Source organism: Dipteris shenzhenensis, chromosome 1 (genome assembly GCF_047967505.1).
Source record: "Dipteris shenzhenensis isolate YYH24624 ecotype China chromosome 1, Dip_SZ_1.0, whole genome shotgun sequence".
Classification (NCBI taxonomy): Eukaryota; Viridiplantae; Streptophyta; class Polypodiopsida; order Gleicheniales; family Dipteridaceae; genus Dipteris; species Dipteris shenzhenensis.
In genome coordinates, this window is record NC_141596.1 from 4,587,631 (window position 1) to 4,605,086 (window position 17,456).

The 17,456-nt window shown below is 43.4% G+C and overlaps 1 protein-coding gene across 2 annotated transcripts; it reads left to right on the top strand.

Annotated features, from left to right (window-relative positions):
- Positions 1-219: 219 nt before the first annotated feature.
- On the top strand, positions 220-14,306 carry ATERDJ2A (DnaJ / Sec63 Brl domains-containing protein). 2 transcript variants are annotated; one of them, XR_015543572.1, is made up of 12 exons: positions 220-305; positions 428-691; positions 780-875; positions 4,851-4,971; positions 5,072-5,178; positions 5,379-5,599; positions 6,226-6,403; positions 11,669-11,788; positions 11,975-12,061; positions 12,148-12,267; positions 12,886-13,801; positions 13,986-14,305. XR_015543572.1 is itself a non-coding variant. In XM_087397789.1 (11 exons), the coding sequence occupies exons 2-11, from the start codon at positions 506-508 to the stop codon at positions 13,711-13,713; spliced, it is 2,064 nt and encodes a 687-aa protein (XP_087253915.1). In that variant the 5' UTR covers positions 220-305; positions 428-505; the 3' UTR covers positions 13,714-14,306. The 2 variants fall into 2 exon arrangements, 1 of the variants encoding a protein (XP_087253915.1); XM_087397789.1 differs by having other exon boundaries at positions 12,886-14,306.
- Positions 14,307-17,456: the final 3,150 nt, after the last annotated feature.

A 17,456-nucleotide genomic window follows, 5' to 3' on the forward strand; every position in this document is an offset into this window, starting at 1 on the left:
CTCATGCCGGTTACACACTGCCCAAGCCCGCCCAAGTGGGAAAAGGAGATGGGCAGGGTGAGTTTACATGGGCGAGGGGTGGTGGCTACCCATCGTGATGGGCGGGGCACCCCGCCGCGTCGCGCGACCAATCCTTTTTCGCCAGGTGTGTGACACATCGGCCGATCCCTACGATGGGCGGGCGTCGGTCTCAGTCAACGTGTAACGTGAATTACCAGGCATGTGTTCAAATGGCAATTTTTCCCAGTGACGACAAGCAATTGGCTGCTTTCTCGCAGACCACCTCCTATGCTTTGCTTGTACAGGTACGCTTGGATTCGCCATTGATCCTGCCTCCTCCTTCATTGGGCATTGTTTTCCCTCTCCTGCATCAAATTTCATTTCTGGGTCTCCGAGGTTTATGGGTTTTTGCCCTTCGATCTTGCAGGCAACCTCACTTCCGTGGCATTGCTCGATCTGAGTATCTTTCATATCGCTTTATCGCCTCTTCGATCAGCCCGCAGCCATGGCCACTTCTGAGGAAATGAGCTCCCTTTTCCCCATCTTCATCCTCTCTGTTATAGGTCTCTTTGTCATTCCCTGGACCATTTACCGCCTCGCCAGAGCTGCAGAAAGCAAGAGCAAGAACATTCATTGTGCGTGCTCTCTTTGCAGCAAATCCGCGAAATACAGAACCTCCCTTGTAAAAAAGGTAGCGTTTCTCTTTTTTGTTGGGGGGGCACTTCTACCTTTAGCGTGCTTCTTTGCCGGGTCAATTGGATGATTTTTTTTGTCCACAGGTCGGCAAATTTTCGACTTGCAGCAACGTGACGCTTGTGTTAATGTGGTTGATCATGGCATTCTTGGCTTACTACATCAAGCTCATAACCCGGGAGGTATTTTTCAAAAGCATGTGCGACGTCTCTACGCTCTCAATTCTGTTAGCTCACACTTGTTGTCTGCCGTGTTGCAATCTGGCTTTGTGACGGTGGAATATATCAAGATGCATGTCAATTTACGGTATTCTAACGAATTGGGGTCTTGGGAAATTATATATTGAGATAAGACATCAAATGGTTTGCCATCATGCCTCTGAAATTGCTATAGAATCTTACTGCCATATTTGGTCTGTGTAAGCATGCTATGAACACTAGATCTTCACTGCTCTTAGGGATGGATGTGCGCTTGAAGCCTCTAAGGTCCTCAACTACCATCTCGGTAACTCTCTCTCCTTTGTCAGGGGTCTTCTTGGATGGCTTCAGCTCCTCCACATCAGAATTTGTGTCTTCCATCTTTGAAACCTTCTTCTCTTGTGTAATCTCAAGCCTGGCTGCACTTGAGGATGCTGTGAGCATGCTGCTGGAGCTTTTAGTACAACTGGATCAGGCTGAGACTTGGTCTCTTGAAAAATGATGTCTTGACTCACCACTAGGTACTTCTTTTTTGGGCGTATGATTGAGAATTCTTCAACTCGTTGCTATTAGCCGGTGAAAATGTATCTCTTACTCCTGGGAAGATTCTTTTGGAGGACGCTAAAGGCCATTGTTGGGCCACACATCTGAAGGAAGGAGAACCGCTGTAGGACAGCAGCTGTAGCCCTTATTTTGATGCATGATCCACGTGGCACGCTTTGAGCAGGGTATTTTGTATATGTTTCTGTCGCTTTTTGGCAGCGTAATAAATATCCCTTTGGCTGTCGGTTAATCTAGATCTATGTGTCTACTTCAGTAACACTTGTGTGCATAACATGTAGTGAGATTTGTTTTGCATTGTGTGAACCTAGGGACAAACCTTCCAATGGTGCTCTATTTTTTGACATTGTATTAGAGCCCCGAGGGAGACTCACAAGTGTGTGCTGTTTAGAGGTGAGAGCCTTTGCTTGAAAGAAAGGTGACCTCAACCCAGTTTGCAGAATGTGAGACCAACTCTGACATCTGAAGGACATGTAACTTTGTGAGACAACGTCTTGTTTGCTCATACCCAAGATAACGACTCTGGAAATGGTAAGCCTTGTAATGGCAAGCCCAACTTAAAGAAGGGTGATGACAAATTTAACGAGGAAGAGGACTCTTCTAGTGGTATAGAGAAGAAAAAGGGGGGAAATGCTTCTCTTGTGACGAGCCTGGACACTATGCGAGAGATTGTAGGATAAGGCAGTAGATTAAAAGGAGTGCAGCAAGTATCCAAAAAGTCAAAACCAACGGCAACATGGTAACAACTGTGGAAGAAGCTTACATTTTTTGGTAATGACTCCGAGTATTGCTGAGATCAAGTATACGGACCTAGGTGAAACTTTCTTGACGTTTGACATTGAGAAATGGACCAAAGAGCCTGAGGATCCAGGAACTTTTATACTGGTGAAGGAAAGAATTGATTGCATAGACTTGTTAGAGTTTGGAATTTCATAGTCATAGAGGGCTTCATTGTGGGTGTGCCCACCCGGAGATGATAGATAGGGAGAGGCCTGGTTAGGCTAGTTATGCAGACTGGTAGGGCTGAGTTGGAGCCGAAATTGGGGCGGGTTACCCGACCTGATTGGTCAGGTCAAACCTGATCCGGCTCAGCTGACCTGCTGGTCGGTCCTATGGCCAGCCTTGCTAGCCAACCAGGCTGGCTGGTGGGACTATAAAGGGCTCCCCCCGTCTCCATTCATTGTCTCACACAGGTCCCACTCTTGCAGCATTCTCTGTCTGCCAGCCCCTTGGTTGCGGTTGTATCCCTGCTCTCTCTCTCTCTCTCTCTCTCTCTCCCCCCCCCCCTCACGCTTCCGCTCGTGCACAACTCTCACATGGTATCATTTGCTATCATTGATGAGGGACCTAGATGTCGGAAATGGAGGAAAGACTCTCTCTAACCTCACACCGTATGCGGAATAGGATCAGCTTTGTCTCACACTCAATGATGCAAACTACTCATGAATACCTCACTCAAAAAATAGAGCATAAACAGTGTATACAAGAGAGAGAGAACTCAGATCTTATTCCTCCATCAAGTAGTGGGCAAAACAAGCTCAGAGATGAGCACAAAATGACCAGCAAGGGGCTGGACTCAGACTAAGAACTCTTGTAGGTAATCTCCTGCTACGCACTGCCTGTTCTGGCTTTAGTGACTGTTGGAGAAGTGACGGGGGAAGGGGGCTTTTTATAGGGGCTGGCAGCCCCTAGAGGTGGCCGACCCCCTGGTTGGTTTTACCAGGGCTGGACCAACCAGGCCTGGGCTGGCTGGCTGACCAGCCTGATCGGTTATGGCCGACCCTCCTGGGCAGCCTATAAATAGGGCCACTGTTGCTGTTGCTGCGGCACCCTTCCACCCCGCCCTTGAGCCCTCATTCGCGGCATGCTGCAGCCCATGATAGCCCCCCCATGATCCCTCCCCCTCAGTCATATGCCCCCCCATGTCCTCATATGGGGGCTCATAGGTAGGGGACATTGACTTCCAACACCCCCTCCCCATGATGCCATTGTGGGCTGATCCCCATGCGTCGAATGAGGTGTTCCATCTTCTTCTGTGGGAGAGCCTTTGTGAATACATCGGAAAGATTGTGGGTGGTCGGACAGTACATCATCTCCATGGTGTCATTGATAATGAGCTCCCGTACGAAGTAGTAATGGACTTCAATGTGCTTTGTCTGTGCATGAAGGATGGGGTTCTTCATGCTGGCACAACACAATACCCTCTTGTCGAACGCCTGGTGTCGATATCACCTGCCCAATCTGAATCACAGAACCCGCCCAACTCATTTCCTGGGGTGTATGTAATCCCATATGTGCAAGTACCCTTCATATACCTCAGCACTCGTAGACCTACCTTAAGTGATTCTTCCTGGGTTTTGCAGAAAACCAACACAGTAGCCCAACGGCAAAGGAGATGTCTGGCCTGGTGTTGGACAGATAAAGCAAACTGCCTACCAATCTTCGATACCTGTTGGCATCCACCAGTTCAGGAGCAAGGGAGGTGCATCCACCAGTTCAGGAACAAGGGAGGTGGCTGTTTGGAGCAGATTAAACAGCTCACAAAGTCTTCATCGCTTGGCTGTCTATCAGGGCAGCAAGGAGGAGGGGAGCAAAGGGGGACCTTGTTCCTTTTGTATGGTTGCTGCCTCTTTTGATGAGGGCTCTCGAGCTTTCTCCCTCATATCAACCTCAATAGCCACATAAGCCTGGAAGCTTCACACCATCACACTCGTACCTTTATGGCATTCTGAAGTATGCACTCATGAGGACAAGTTTGTTCTGAAGAGAGAAAGTCAGGATAAGAGAGAGAGAGGAGGCAGAAGACAAGGGTTTGTTACAGTCTCTTTTGTGAGCCAGCAGGTGTGGATGGATATGCAATTAAACAGGAGAGGGAAGATTTGATAGGACATCATTGAGTGGGAAAGGGCTTTTCACTGATTGATGGGTATATTATAAGCTGTCTTCACTAGTCCTATGCAGGCATATGCGAAAATAGTTGGAATTCTAAACATGCCACTTGTAAGTACATAAATGGTTGGTGCCGTCTTGAGTTGCATTGGAGGTCCTGAAGCATTGGCTGGTCGTACTTAGTTTCATGTGCTCTCTGCATCTGAGTGACAGCTATCTTTCCTCAAAGAAATCCACTTGTTTCCCCTTTTCCTTTATGTCTAGTGGTAGATTCCTCATTTAAGTTTTGAGTCTTGAGGCCGTAGAAGGGAGTTGCATGCTGATTTCTGAGCTTTACACTGGATGGTCATGGAACTTGAAATTCGTTGCTTCTCAGTACAAGTGTAAGTGGACATTCTCAGTAATACTAAGAATGCTAAAACTTCTCTTAGTCAGATTTCAATTTTCTTTACTGTTTTTGTTGGTGGCAGCCATCTATGTCTCATATTCTACGCTGCTTGTATGACACAGATTCAACCTTTTGAGCCTTTTTCAATCCTAGGTCTTGATTCAGGTGCATCTGACACAGAGATCAAGAAAGCCTACAGAAGATTGTCTATCCAGTATCATCCAGACAAGAATCCAGATCCAGGCAGGACATGATTTGTGTTACATGGCTTGGACTATTGCATGGTTAAAAGCTTACCTTCTCATGTCTATCCAGTGACTAACCGGTGTTATCTCTTTCGCAGAGGCAAATAAATACTTTGTTGAGTTCATATCAAAAGCGTATCAAGCTCTCACAGATCCTGTTGCCCGGGAGAATTATGTCAAGTATGGACATCCTGATGGCCGACAGGTTCTCCTGATCACCCTTAGCATGTAAAATCTACAAGTTGAGTTAGCTTGAATCTTGCAAAGCTTGAAGTGATTTCTTTTGTATTTTAAGAGATTTGAGGTCTCTTGGTTATAAATTGATGAAGCTTTTAGGTCTTCAATAAATATTATAGCATCTCTGTGGCACACTGATCTTTTCTCTGGATCCTTTATGTCTTACAGGGAATGCAGATGGGGATTGCACTTCCTCAATTCTTACTGAACATAAACGGCGGGGCGGCTTCTGGTGTTCTTCTGCTTGGCTTGGTTGGCATGGGTATCCTGCTTCCTCTTTTGGTGGCAGTGGTTTATCTTTCTCGTTCCTCAAAATATACGGGAAATTATGTCATGCATCAGACACTGTCCAGCTACTATTATCTTCTGAAGCCATCTCTTGCCTCAAGGTTTGTGTTCAATGGTGCCCATCACTTTTCACATGCATTAGAAGCTTTCCAAAATGTGAGATCACATGGTTTTGCTTGTACACTTGCGTAGCTTTGAGCAGTACTGCGGAAATGCCCTATAGAGCAGACTGCACCATAAGCAAAAATCCATATGGTCTAATTTGAAGCCATTGTGTGCTTTGATTTGTTTGTTCCTCCCATCAGTAGTACCCTTTAAAATAATCTGCAGACTACTATAGCCGAATGCTGGTAGTGAGAGGAGTAGATTTTGTCTTATATTTTCTGGTTCTCTTCCATCATATGGCTTTGTGGAGCGTCAGTGCACTGTAAACAGCTCCAAGGATATTAGAATGATAGGATAGTCTGGAGTCTCAAGTTTGCGACTTCTCCTCATTGGTCTAGCAGAAAAATAGTGGGAGACCATTAGGCTTAGGTTTGTGCTCCGAGTGAGTAAGCCATGGATGGAATTGCCAAGGCTAGGTTATCAATGGCCTTCGTACAACTAGTGAACTGACCATAGCATGATTGAGTGACAATGAGCTTGTAAACTCAATGTTGGTACTTGAGCAGTGGTTTATTTGATGGGCACTTTTGTTGATATAGCTTATGTTGGCTGTCTGATGCAGCAAAGTGATGGACGTTTTTATCAAAGCTGCAGAGTATGTCGAGATGCCAGTTAGGCGTAGTGATGATGAACCTCTACAAAAGCTTTTCATAGTTGTTCGAAGTGAGCTAAATTTCAATCCAAAAAATCTCAAACAAGAGCAAGCAAAGTTTTGGAAGCGGCATCCAGCTCTTGTCAAGGTCCTTTGATAACTTTTTCTAATTTGGTAAACTGTCTGGGGAAAAAACTGTGAAGTTGTTTTATATGTTGATCTGGTTGGGAAAAATCTTACTGTTCTTTTCCAACTGCCTGTGACATGTCATGCGGATATAGCAGAATGTGACATGATTCCTTTAGTTTTGGAAAAAGGATATATTGTGTAAAAAACAAAACCAATCATCAGTCTCACGATGAATGCTCCTGCATGCTTGGGTGCATGTTTGTGGAGACATCTTTGAGAGAGGTTTATTAACATCTTTGGGAGGCATCGCAGGCCAATGAGACAGAGTACAATAAAAAAGGTAACTCATACAAGTCACTATGGGCTGAGGCAAAGGGTGTGCTAAGCCCTTGCTGAGTGCTATGCTAATAATCTTGGGGGGGGGGGGGGAGAGAGAGAGAGAGAGAGAGAGAGAGAGGGTTTCTTCTCCATGGAGGCCTTCGAGAGCTCTGTGATGGCCTGTGAATAGTTTGGAGGCCTTCGAGAGCTCCGTGATGGCCGCGACCTGCCTCTGAGCCCACCCTGCTGTGTGCATCCTCCTTGCCTTATGCGCTCCGTTGGCTCCGCTGCTGTATGCACCGCTGCTAGATTAGGGTAGGCTGCTGAGAGGTTGAAAGGCTAGGCAACGGGAGGGAGAGGCTAGGCAACCGGAGGCTGAGAGGCGAGGCGACGGGAGGGGGAGGCTAGGCGACGAGAGAGAGAGAGAGAGAGAGAGAGAGAGAGAGAGTATTAAAATCCACGGGAGACCCTTGAGGATCTATGGGACTGGCGATCACTATCAACTAATAGTGATCCCTTACATCCATTGAGAGAAAATATTACAAACTTGTCATGTATTAAGTACTTGTTGGGCTAGCTTGCGTGCTAGACCCAGTACCTTGTTGTGATGTTCCAAAATCTCTTTCAAGTAGCTTCCTAGCTTTTGGCTGGCTGCTCCAGCAGATTTTTTAGATCTCTTCTGCCCCTATAGCAGAGTTCCAAACTTGTCATGTATTGAGTACTTGTTGGGCTAGCTTCTTGTTGCGATGTTTTAAAATCGCTATCAAAGTAGCCTCCTAGCTATGATGTTTGCGTAGGCTCTACATCTCAGGAGTACATGCTGTCATTTCTTGACATGTTGAAGGCATTTGCCCTTGTGATGTCTTGAGACCCTTCTGGATCTATGGAACCGGTGATCACTATCAACAAATAGTGCCAACGAAATAAAATACTATTAGACTTGCTATGTTAGTACTCGTTGAGCCAATTTGTGTGCTGGCCCAAGGACCTTGTTTTGTTTTCCAAAACTTCTTTTAGATAGCTTCCTAGCTTTGTAGCTGGCTGTTCCCAATAGATTATTCAGATTACATCATATCTTGATGTGTGCATAGGCCCAACATCTTAGGAGTACATTGCTGCTCATTTTCCACCTCCCCCATGGGGCAGATTTTGCATATTCTTTCTTCTCTTGGACCCTTGATCTTGTCCACCTTCCCTTTTCCACTTCTAGATAATGTGAGCTGTCTCTCATTTTGCTTATTAGATGAATTTTGAACATTGATATGTCCCAAAGGTATTTTTGCATCCCATCCCATAGCTGTCCATTGGATTAAAGGACTGCAATTTTGCCCCTAGGTCTTGCCATTGTTTCTGTAGCATCTTTTGTGTCACTAGTTCATCCCTTCTTGGGGCCATCCAGTGGTTTGTGTAGCCCCCAATGCATTATGAGGTATCCTGCTGGCTGCCATCTTCTCAACTTTGTTGAGATAGGCCATGAATTGGCATAATGCTTCCCCTTCGAGATGTATCAAGCTCATCTCAGCCAGTAGGATGGGGTAGGGTTTAACCCTCAATTCCCCAATAAGGAATTTTAATGTAAAGTTTCTATTCTGGTCCAGTAGGTCCTAGAGAGCCTGGGAGCCCATGTTGGACACCCATAAAGTATCACTATTTGTATAAGCATAGTGTATAGAAACTTTCTCATTTCCCAATTCCATAGGTGTGCTTTCCTGTAATTATCGGAAGCTGTACAAAGCTTTCTTGTCATCTTTCTCTTTTGTTTAATTGATGTATTTTAGTAAGCATTGGGTTTGCCCAAGAGACTCCGTGGGTCTTTAGAAACCCAGTATACCTGCTTATGCTTGGGCACTGATGACGACATAAGTGTTGCTTGCTTGCTAAGTATGTCTACCTTTTGTTTTTCAAAAAAAAAATGTTAATTCTTTTTTCTTCTCTTTCGTTTTCTCTTTTATTTTCTTTGTAGAAATTTGAACTTTAGAACAACAAAAATCTGAATTTGTACTATTGGATATATTCTAGTCCTACAAAGGTCTATATAAAGCTTTCAAACTCCCTTGGGTACACATGCATTCCACTGGTAGTTGTCAGTAAATTCCAGCCCTAGGTATTTGTATGAGCTGCATGTTTCCAAAGGCTCTCCTTCTAACGTGACATCAATTTGTTGTTTGCGAGTTCCAATCACCATGACCTTTGTTTTGGCTATGTCGACCTGCATTTCTGAGTGTCTACAGAAGCCCCCCAGTGCATCCAAATGTGCTTGCATTTTCTCCTTGCTCTTTGTGAAGAAGACTACATCATTTGCGTAAATAAGCAATAGTAGAGCATATCCTACAATTTTGAACACATTCTACATCCATTCTTCTAGGTCATCGATAAAAAGATTGGCAGAGGGGACACCCCTGTTTGACCCCTATGTCACTGCTTATGACAGCGTTCCCTGTTGGAGCATGATCCATCCACAAGTGGTTGTGCTAGCTCGGCTAATAATTTCTCATATAGATTATGTAGCCTCTCTAAGTTTGTGGGGGACTTGGAGCTTTTCCGGTCTTTCCCATAATTTCTTGCGTGAAACTATGTCGAAGGCTTTCCTGAAATCTACAAAGCAACAAAATACAGCCTCTTTTATGCTTTGCACCTTCGGATGCAGCGCTTATGGTGACCAAATGGTCTGTTGTCGAATGCTTGGGACGGAAACCTGCCTGTTATGATGCCCAGAAGGCCCGTGTCTCTGCCCTTTTGCTGATTTTCTGCTCAAGAATAGTGCCATATAACTGGGCCATGAGGCTGCTCACCATGATTGTGTGGTAGTTTTCCACTATTTTGTTGTCCCCTCTCTTATGGATTAGTACAATCGTATTGAGTTGCCATTCTGGGGCGGAACCCTTTCTCTAGGGCCATATTCAAAAGCTTGGTGAGCAATTTATTTGTCTTCTCTCCTCCCCATGTGAGCATCTCCACTACCAGCTCTTATGTGTCTAGGCCTGCCCATTTGCTAGCTTTTTCAGCCCCTTCCCTACATCTTCTTCCGTTATGATATTGTTTGTTGCTTTGATGGGAAAGTCATGATTTACTTTCTCTTCTCCCTCCCTTTCGTAGAGATACTTGATGAACTGTATCATGTCTTCCCATGTTGCCATGCAATATCTGAAAATACTTCTTGGCGTTTTGTTTTAGCTCCTCAAAACTTTCAAGTTGCTTGCTTTCTGAAATCTTTCAAGTCTTCGAGTGGGCATTTGAGACAAAGCACAATAAAAAAGGTAACTCATACAAGCCATTGTGGCTGAGGCATAGGGCGTGCTAAGGCCCTTTCTGATTGCTATGTTAATAATGTCAAAAACTCAAAAACTAAAGTACTCAAAACTAGTGCTGGGAATCAATCCAGGTGCCATGGTGGCTCTTTGGTGGGACATGAACATGCTTCGTATCTGAATCTGTCGAGTTGTCTCTCATTGTGTCTCTGTGATCTCTGTATCCGGTGGGCCCTATCAAGAGTGGCACCTTGGCTCGAGTGGTCCCCTCTGAGTAGAGCCAGGAAGGGCTGGACCTCCATCATGTGTGCCCTAGTCAGCCTCTACATCATGCAGGGTCTCTGTGGCTCTGGCTCTACCGCTTTGTGCAGTCTCTTCCTCATCACCCCCTCTTGAGAGGATCCACAGGTGAGACTTGTGATTATGATATAAGCCACAAATAGACTTACCTTCCTCTTTCCTACAAGAACCTCTTGATAGAGAGTTCTCCTTTGGAAATGAGAAATGATTCCACCCAAGAGCAAGGTAATGAGTTCCTTTAGCTCAAAATCCCATGCACATGGATTGTAATACAAATGTGAAGAGGTGAAAGGAAGCTAAGGTGGTTAATCAAGGTTCCAAAGAGGGAATTGAAGGAGTCAAAGCTGTAGCTAATTCTCGACCCCATGACGCCAGAGACTCACACGACGAGCTCTACAGTGCGCTTGACATTTATCTTAAGGTGCAGCTGTTTGCATTCTTTGATTAAGCCTACTGAAACGTTTCCACAGAATTATGAACCCTAGAGAATGCACATTTTATTCACACATTTATTTTCCTATCAACTTGTCCTGATTCTATCTGGGGTTTAAAGCTGAGCCCGATCAGTTCGACTCGCAAAGCAGACATGCATTCTTTTCCAAGATCACTGTCATTGGAATTTGTACGATGTTGGCCATTTCTTTGTGGCAGGCCTTTTGAAAGTAGTTCATCTTGTTACATAACATTGGCCACCACCTTAGGAAATATAAATATTTCTAAGATTTCTAAGGTCTGTTAAAGATGGACAACTGAAAAGGTTCTACCCTTGGTATTGCAATTTTGGCCTTCATGTCACAGTTGTCATGAAAAACTTGTAGTGGCCTTCAAATGCGTTTGTCATCCGTTCACTATGACTAAGAACAATACCACCAACTCGGTAGTGCAGAGTGCAACTGAAATGGGGACAATTGATAGCCCCTAGATATGCCATATGCAGTATGGACTTTGCTTGTGACTAAAAGGTCATGACCACCGTTCTCAATGCCTAGATCTTGGAGCCGTGAGAGAAGTCAAGCTCATGGTACCAAATTGAAGTCCTTTTGGAAATCAACGAAAGGGCAATATACTCTAGGGAATAGGGACACCACCTAGGCTCTAGCATTTATTACTGGTCATGAAATTTTCTTCTGTTCCAGTTGCATTTGTGTGTGAGATCCTTGTCAATTGTATTTGTGTACATCCATGGTAATGGGTCAGCATTAGCTCAAAGGTTTTGGCTTTCACTGCTATGAAAAGAGTCCTGAAATCATTAAGTACTTCGTTACATGTTTAGGTGAGGATCTTTGACCACATATTCCTTTTGTTGCATCCTTTTGTTGTTTCAAGACTGACAGGGCCTTTCATTCTCTTAAGGTCCATCTATGGGCATGATAGATTTTGGTGCATTTTAATGCTAACTAAACACATGTAACGTGCAGACAGAGCTCCTATTACTGGCTCAGTTAAGTAGGGAATCTGGTACGGTTCCTCCTGGTCTTCAGGCTGATTTTGCACATGTTCTTCGTCTTGCTCCTCGTCTGCTTGAGGAATTGATGAAGGTATTCTCCTAGCAGTGATTTTTGGACATTGCCAAAGTACAAAAGAAACTGAACTTATTTACTTTTCTGTTTATCAGTAAACAGAAGATGTGAAGAGTGATGCTATTTCTCTTTTTATCATCTAAAGGAGATTAATTTCCCACCACATTAGTAAGGTTTGCAAAGAAACAATCATGTTTGGAACAGATGGCTGTGGCTGCAAGAAATGCAGAGGGATATGGATGGCTCTGTCCTGCACTTGGAGTAATGGAACTTTCTCAGAACATCATCCAGGTCTGTATACATATTTTACTGTAAAAGTGTAACATTTGTGTCTGAGACATTGTCACTGTTGTTGATTAGCATGCATGTTTCTACAGGCTGTGCCACTCAGTGCTAGAAAAGTTTCAGACAGGGCAATCAACGGAGCAGAAGGGATAGCTACATTTTTACAGCTCCCTCACTTCAGTGAACAGGTCGTGAAGAAGATTGGACGTAAGGTTGAGTCTTATCACAATGATGCTCAATGTGCTTCTAGGGTTTTCAGTAGCAAAATAATTAATGCCTGCATCTCTCTCTCTCTCTCTCTCTCTCTCTCTCTCATTTAGTAGGATGCTCGTTTAGGAGCTCCACCCTTTTTGCTCATTGTATCAGGTTTTCTATCAGTCTCATAGACCCATCGGTCTTTAGTAGACTTTAATAAACTCTCTCTCTCTCTCTCTCTCTCTCTCTCTCATGCATGCACGTACACATGCACATGCACACCGCCCACAGCCCCTCCACCAACCCGCACGTGCAATAAAGGGTCCAATCGTGAGTCAAAGTCTGAATTCATTGCATGCATGTGCACCTCAGGTAGGTACCTTTTAAGTACTGGTTTTGGCTGCTTCCCTGTGTACCTTCTAAATATGCTGGTCTGTCTGAGGTGCATGTGAAATGAACATATCTGTATGTAAGTTACACTTACCTAGAGTGTTGATGGCATAATGTAAAAATCCTTGGCATCCGTAGTGATATGCAAGACACGACTGATTGGTGAATTCGATCTATTATCTTGTGGAACCTGGAATAAATGTATTCTGGACTTTGACGGTGAGTATTAAAACCTCATTTTGCAGAAAGTGCGATCACTGCAAGATTTCAGGGATCTGACCACCGAAGATCGTAGGGAGCTCCTGACATCTAAAGGCGATTTTACAGATCAGGAGGCATCAGATGTAGAAGCAGTGCTGCAGATGATGCCTGTGATATCATTAGATGTTACGTGTGAGACAGAAGGTGAGGAAGGCATCCAAGAAGGTGATATTGTGACTATGAGAGCATGGGTGTCTTTGAAACGTGGGAATGGACTAGTGGTGGTGCATCCGCATGCCCCTCACTTTCCTTATCATAAAGATGAAACATACTGGCTACTGTTAGCTGATACGAGCAAAAATTTTGTGTGGGTCTCTCAGCGAGTCTCATTTTTGGATGAGGCAGCAGCTGTATCAGCTGCCTCTAAGTCAATCCAAGAATCCATGGAGGGTACAGGAGCTAGTGACAAAGAAGTTAGTCAAGCTGTTAAAGAAGCGGTTTCTAAGGTTAGATCTGGTTCAAGGTTGGTCATTGTAAAGTTTCAGGCTCCTGCAGAGGGGAATTACAACCTGACTGCTTTCTGTCTATCGGACACTTGGATTGGCTGTGACAAGAAAATGAGTGTCAAGTTAAAGGTTGGCAAGAAGAGCCGTGCTGGTACAAGAACTGTTCTATCTGAAGAGGGTCTAGCTGCAGAAGATGGATTTGAAGAGGAGGAGGAGGAGGAGGAGGAAGTAGCATATGATGAAGATTATGAAAGTGAGTACAGTGAAGAAGAGGATGGAGATCTGAATTCTACAAAAGAGAATGGGAAACAGGGGCCAGCTGAGCTGAAGCAAAGCTTGGAAGATGAAGGTTCAGAGGACGACTAGCATAAATCAAGGAACGCCACGTGCTATACACCTATTGCAGTCTAAGATACATTTTACCACATATTTTGGTAACCTTCCAAAATTCTAGGTGTAATTCCAGGCTGTTGGTTTGAGTTTAAATGCTTCGATTTTTGCAAGCCTAGCAAAGGCATGCTGTGAATCAGACAATGGTTGCCTGAAGGTGCTGAGTTTTACTACCTCCCAACGGTTTAGGGTCTGATTTCTATTTTTTGGCGTTGTTTTACATTTTCGGTTGGTTTTTCTTTTGTTAGAATCGCCAACAAGCCAGCAGAGGATTTTCAAATTATTTTAGGTTTAAAACTTGTGCACAAAAGCGAAGTCAGGTATAAATCATCCCTTTTTCCTTTTAAGTGTTTACTTTTCTCAGAAGTGCAACCAAGCATGCAGCAGAGTTTCAAGGTCTTAAGTTTCAAGACAGTAGCCTGTGTGCACAATGTACAAGTCAGGGAACAATGGAGCATTTGCTTTTCGTTTATACCTTTGTGCACAATGTACAAATCAGGGAACAATGGAGCATTTTCCCATTTGATGTGGCTCCAATCTATAGGATATGCCTGATTGTGAGAATAATTGATAATTTGAGGGTTTGAAAACGGTTTCTTTGCTTTGTACATGCATCCTTGTGTTATGATTTTGCTTGATATGCGCTCGAAGTTGAATTGAATCTATAATTGTTCAGTGATGTTTAGGTGAACAGTAGTTAAATTACGTTAGCTCCATAATATGTGGTGTGATACAGGGACTTGAACATGTTTGGATAATGAAGAACGGTTGCATGCATTATTTGTGACAGAAAGTATCTTGTGGAATAGGAGTTATTGTGGGAAGAAAATTGAAGCAAACGGATTTGTTGCACTCATAGCAGGTGCTACTTTGCAACTTTATGGAGCACATATGGTAGATGTGGGGCATAATAAATACATGTTCATAGCTGGAAACAACAGGCATGTACATTGTAAACGTAAGCATGCAATCAATCATATTGTTGAGTCGTAAAACATATGATACCCTTGGGAACTTACCTTTCGTGACCCCAATTACTACAAATTAGATAGCCACATCAAATAGAAACTTCCCCTTAGGGGCAATAACTTTGTAATGCCTGACTAATGTTTCATGAACCTCCAAGCTCCCTCGCATAGTATAATATTTGTAATTGTATGTTAAATCTTGGGGGACTGTAGTTCATAATTTCTTCTTGTTGAATCACTGATGCGCTCGTTATTTTGTCTTTGTAGGGCAATGTTCTTACCAGGGCACTTTGCTCTTGATGTGCTTGATTGGTGCATCATATCCCAAACTCTCGTTCAATTGAGTGTGTGTCTAAGTGCAGGCAAATTCTCTCTAATTATATGTACTCACAAAGATCAAAACAGCTCATTGATGTATAATGTGTGCTTAACTTGAGGTATAGAAAAGATAAAGCTTTATTGCACTCTAGACCTTAATGGATAGTGCCCTTGAGATTCCCATAAGAAGTTTCTTGTCAGATTTGTTTTTTGTTAGAGGGGAATGCCACTCTACGAGGGATGATAGACTAGTTAGTCTCTTAAATTTTATGGTACATTATTATCTCCTACTCAGGGGCAATAACAAGAAGCTTGGAAGATTAAAAATGTTGGCTCAGTCAAAGGAGAGATCTTTCCAATGCCTTTCGCAAAGGGTTTGAAAAGTGAGAGGTTGAAGAATGATAGCATTGAAGAGAGAGTTCCCCTAACTTTTAATGTCTCATGGTTTCCCTTTTGACTTTGCTTGTTATAGTGCAACATTTGAGTTTGTTGGCTACCCAAGTAGGCTAGGTAGTGGCCTAGGAATGGTCATGTGTTTCACGTTTGTAGGAGGATAAGTGGTTTCAACAACCTTTGATTGGTCATCGATGTATTTTGGATTGGGTAGCAAGGAAAGCAAGCATTGCCTCAAATTGTAAGACTTGCTCTAGTTTGGAGAGGTAGTCAACTATTCTCTCATCACCCTAGGGCTCCAGGGGCATGAGGATCTCGAGGGTGTGTATCTAAATTTTTTGTTTGTGGACTTAGCTCCAAAGGTGGTTTTAGGGGTCAGATGATTCTAGTTGATCTCTTGTGAGCCTATCACAAAAGTTGTACCTTAATGAGCACTCTTCCAAGTTGACTAATTCGCATGTTGGGCCCATTGACTCAATCATACGAGACATGATCTCACGATAGATTCATAAGTCAAATAGCTCTAGAAATAATGATATCATTGGCAAAAACCATATGGGCAACTATTCAAGACATTTGCTAATTGGCAACCATACCCTATACATGTTTGCTTTTTTGTCCAAAACATGAGAATTAAGGTCTTTAGTGATTGGAAGATAGTCCAAGGGGACCTTCAAGTAATTCCAAGGCACAAGCACTAAAACACCCAATAGAAGCGCTATCTAGCCGAGGCATGGCCCTCATATGGATCAATGATGAGGTTGAAGGTCGAAAAGCAAGGAAGATGTTAAGAATTTAGGAGGTCAGGGAGGCAAAGAGAGTTGTGAGGTGTGATGGGAATAGATGGAAAGAGGAGCAGGAGCCAATGGAGAGGTGGCGGAGTTGCATAATGGGGAGGAGGGGGCCAAGGGCACAAGCAGATGTGAAGGGGGGAGGGGGTGGCGGTGCTCATGAGGGAGACTTGTACAATGTGGGTGGGGGAGAAAGAGAAAGGGGTGGTTGTTGGGGGTTTGAAGAGGAGAGATTGGATAACAAGGGAAATAACTAGAGAAGTAAAGAAAGTGGGAGGACCAGGGGGAATCTTTGGGTGGAGTAAGAACCTCGGGTAGGATTCGACCATAAAATGATTCCCCAACCTACTTTGTGAGTGGGGATGGGCTATATTGTATCAATAGCACTTGAAGCTAAAGTACAAAGCTCTCAAGAACTTCCTTGTATTAAGAAGAGGGCTATGGTGGGGGTTGAGAGTGGTAGCATAAGAGTTGGATCAAAGATCACCAATCAAAGTTTTGTGGAAAAGGCAAGAAGAAAGAGTGGAGAGGGAATACAAGGATGCTTAGGAGCACAAAAGGAGGGAAAACAAGGAATATATATATATATATATATATATATATATATGCATGCGCCAAGAGTGGGGCAGGCTCGAAGTTGGGCTAGCGATAACATTAGTCTTTTTCCTTTAACATGTATCTAACTGGCTATGAGACGATTGAGATGGCTTGGCACTTGGCTCATAGCCAGTTAGAGACATGTTAAAGGAAAAAGACTAATGTTATCGTCGCTAGCCCATCTTCGAAGGCTGCCCCACTCTTGGGACAACACTTATTTCATTAATTTTGGACTCATATGTCTACTTTTGGACTATTCCTTAAAATCCTTCCCAAATGAAAAGTTTACTTTATGAAACTGTCATTCGAGAATCAAAAGTTTGCTTTCTGGCACTATCATTTTCACATAAGACATTTCAAAATCTCTCTCTACAATGTTGTACAAATAATGCAAAAACTACTATTAAATCCTCAATTTGTATTTCTTGTTTATAAGAATCATATTCTTAAAATAAAAAATCCGAGTTATTAGTTTAAATCCATGAAAAACCATGCTATTGAGGATTCACAACATTTTAAAAATGTATACATAAGAGACCTGTAAGACTCTTTTTACTTTCAATGCAGAAAACTATAACACTCTTGAATATTCAAGAAATTAAAAGGTTTATATAGACATGAGACATGATGGAAGCCTCTTTTGTACTCCAAA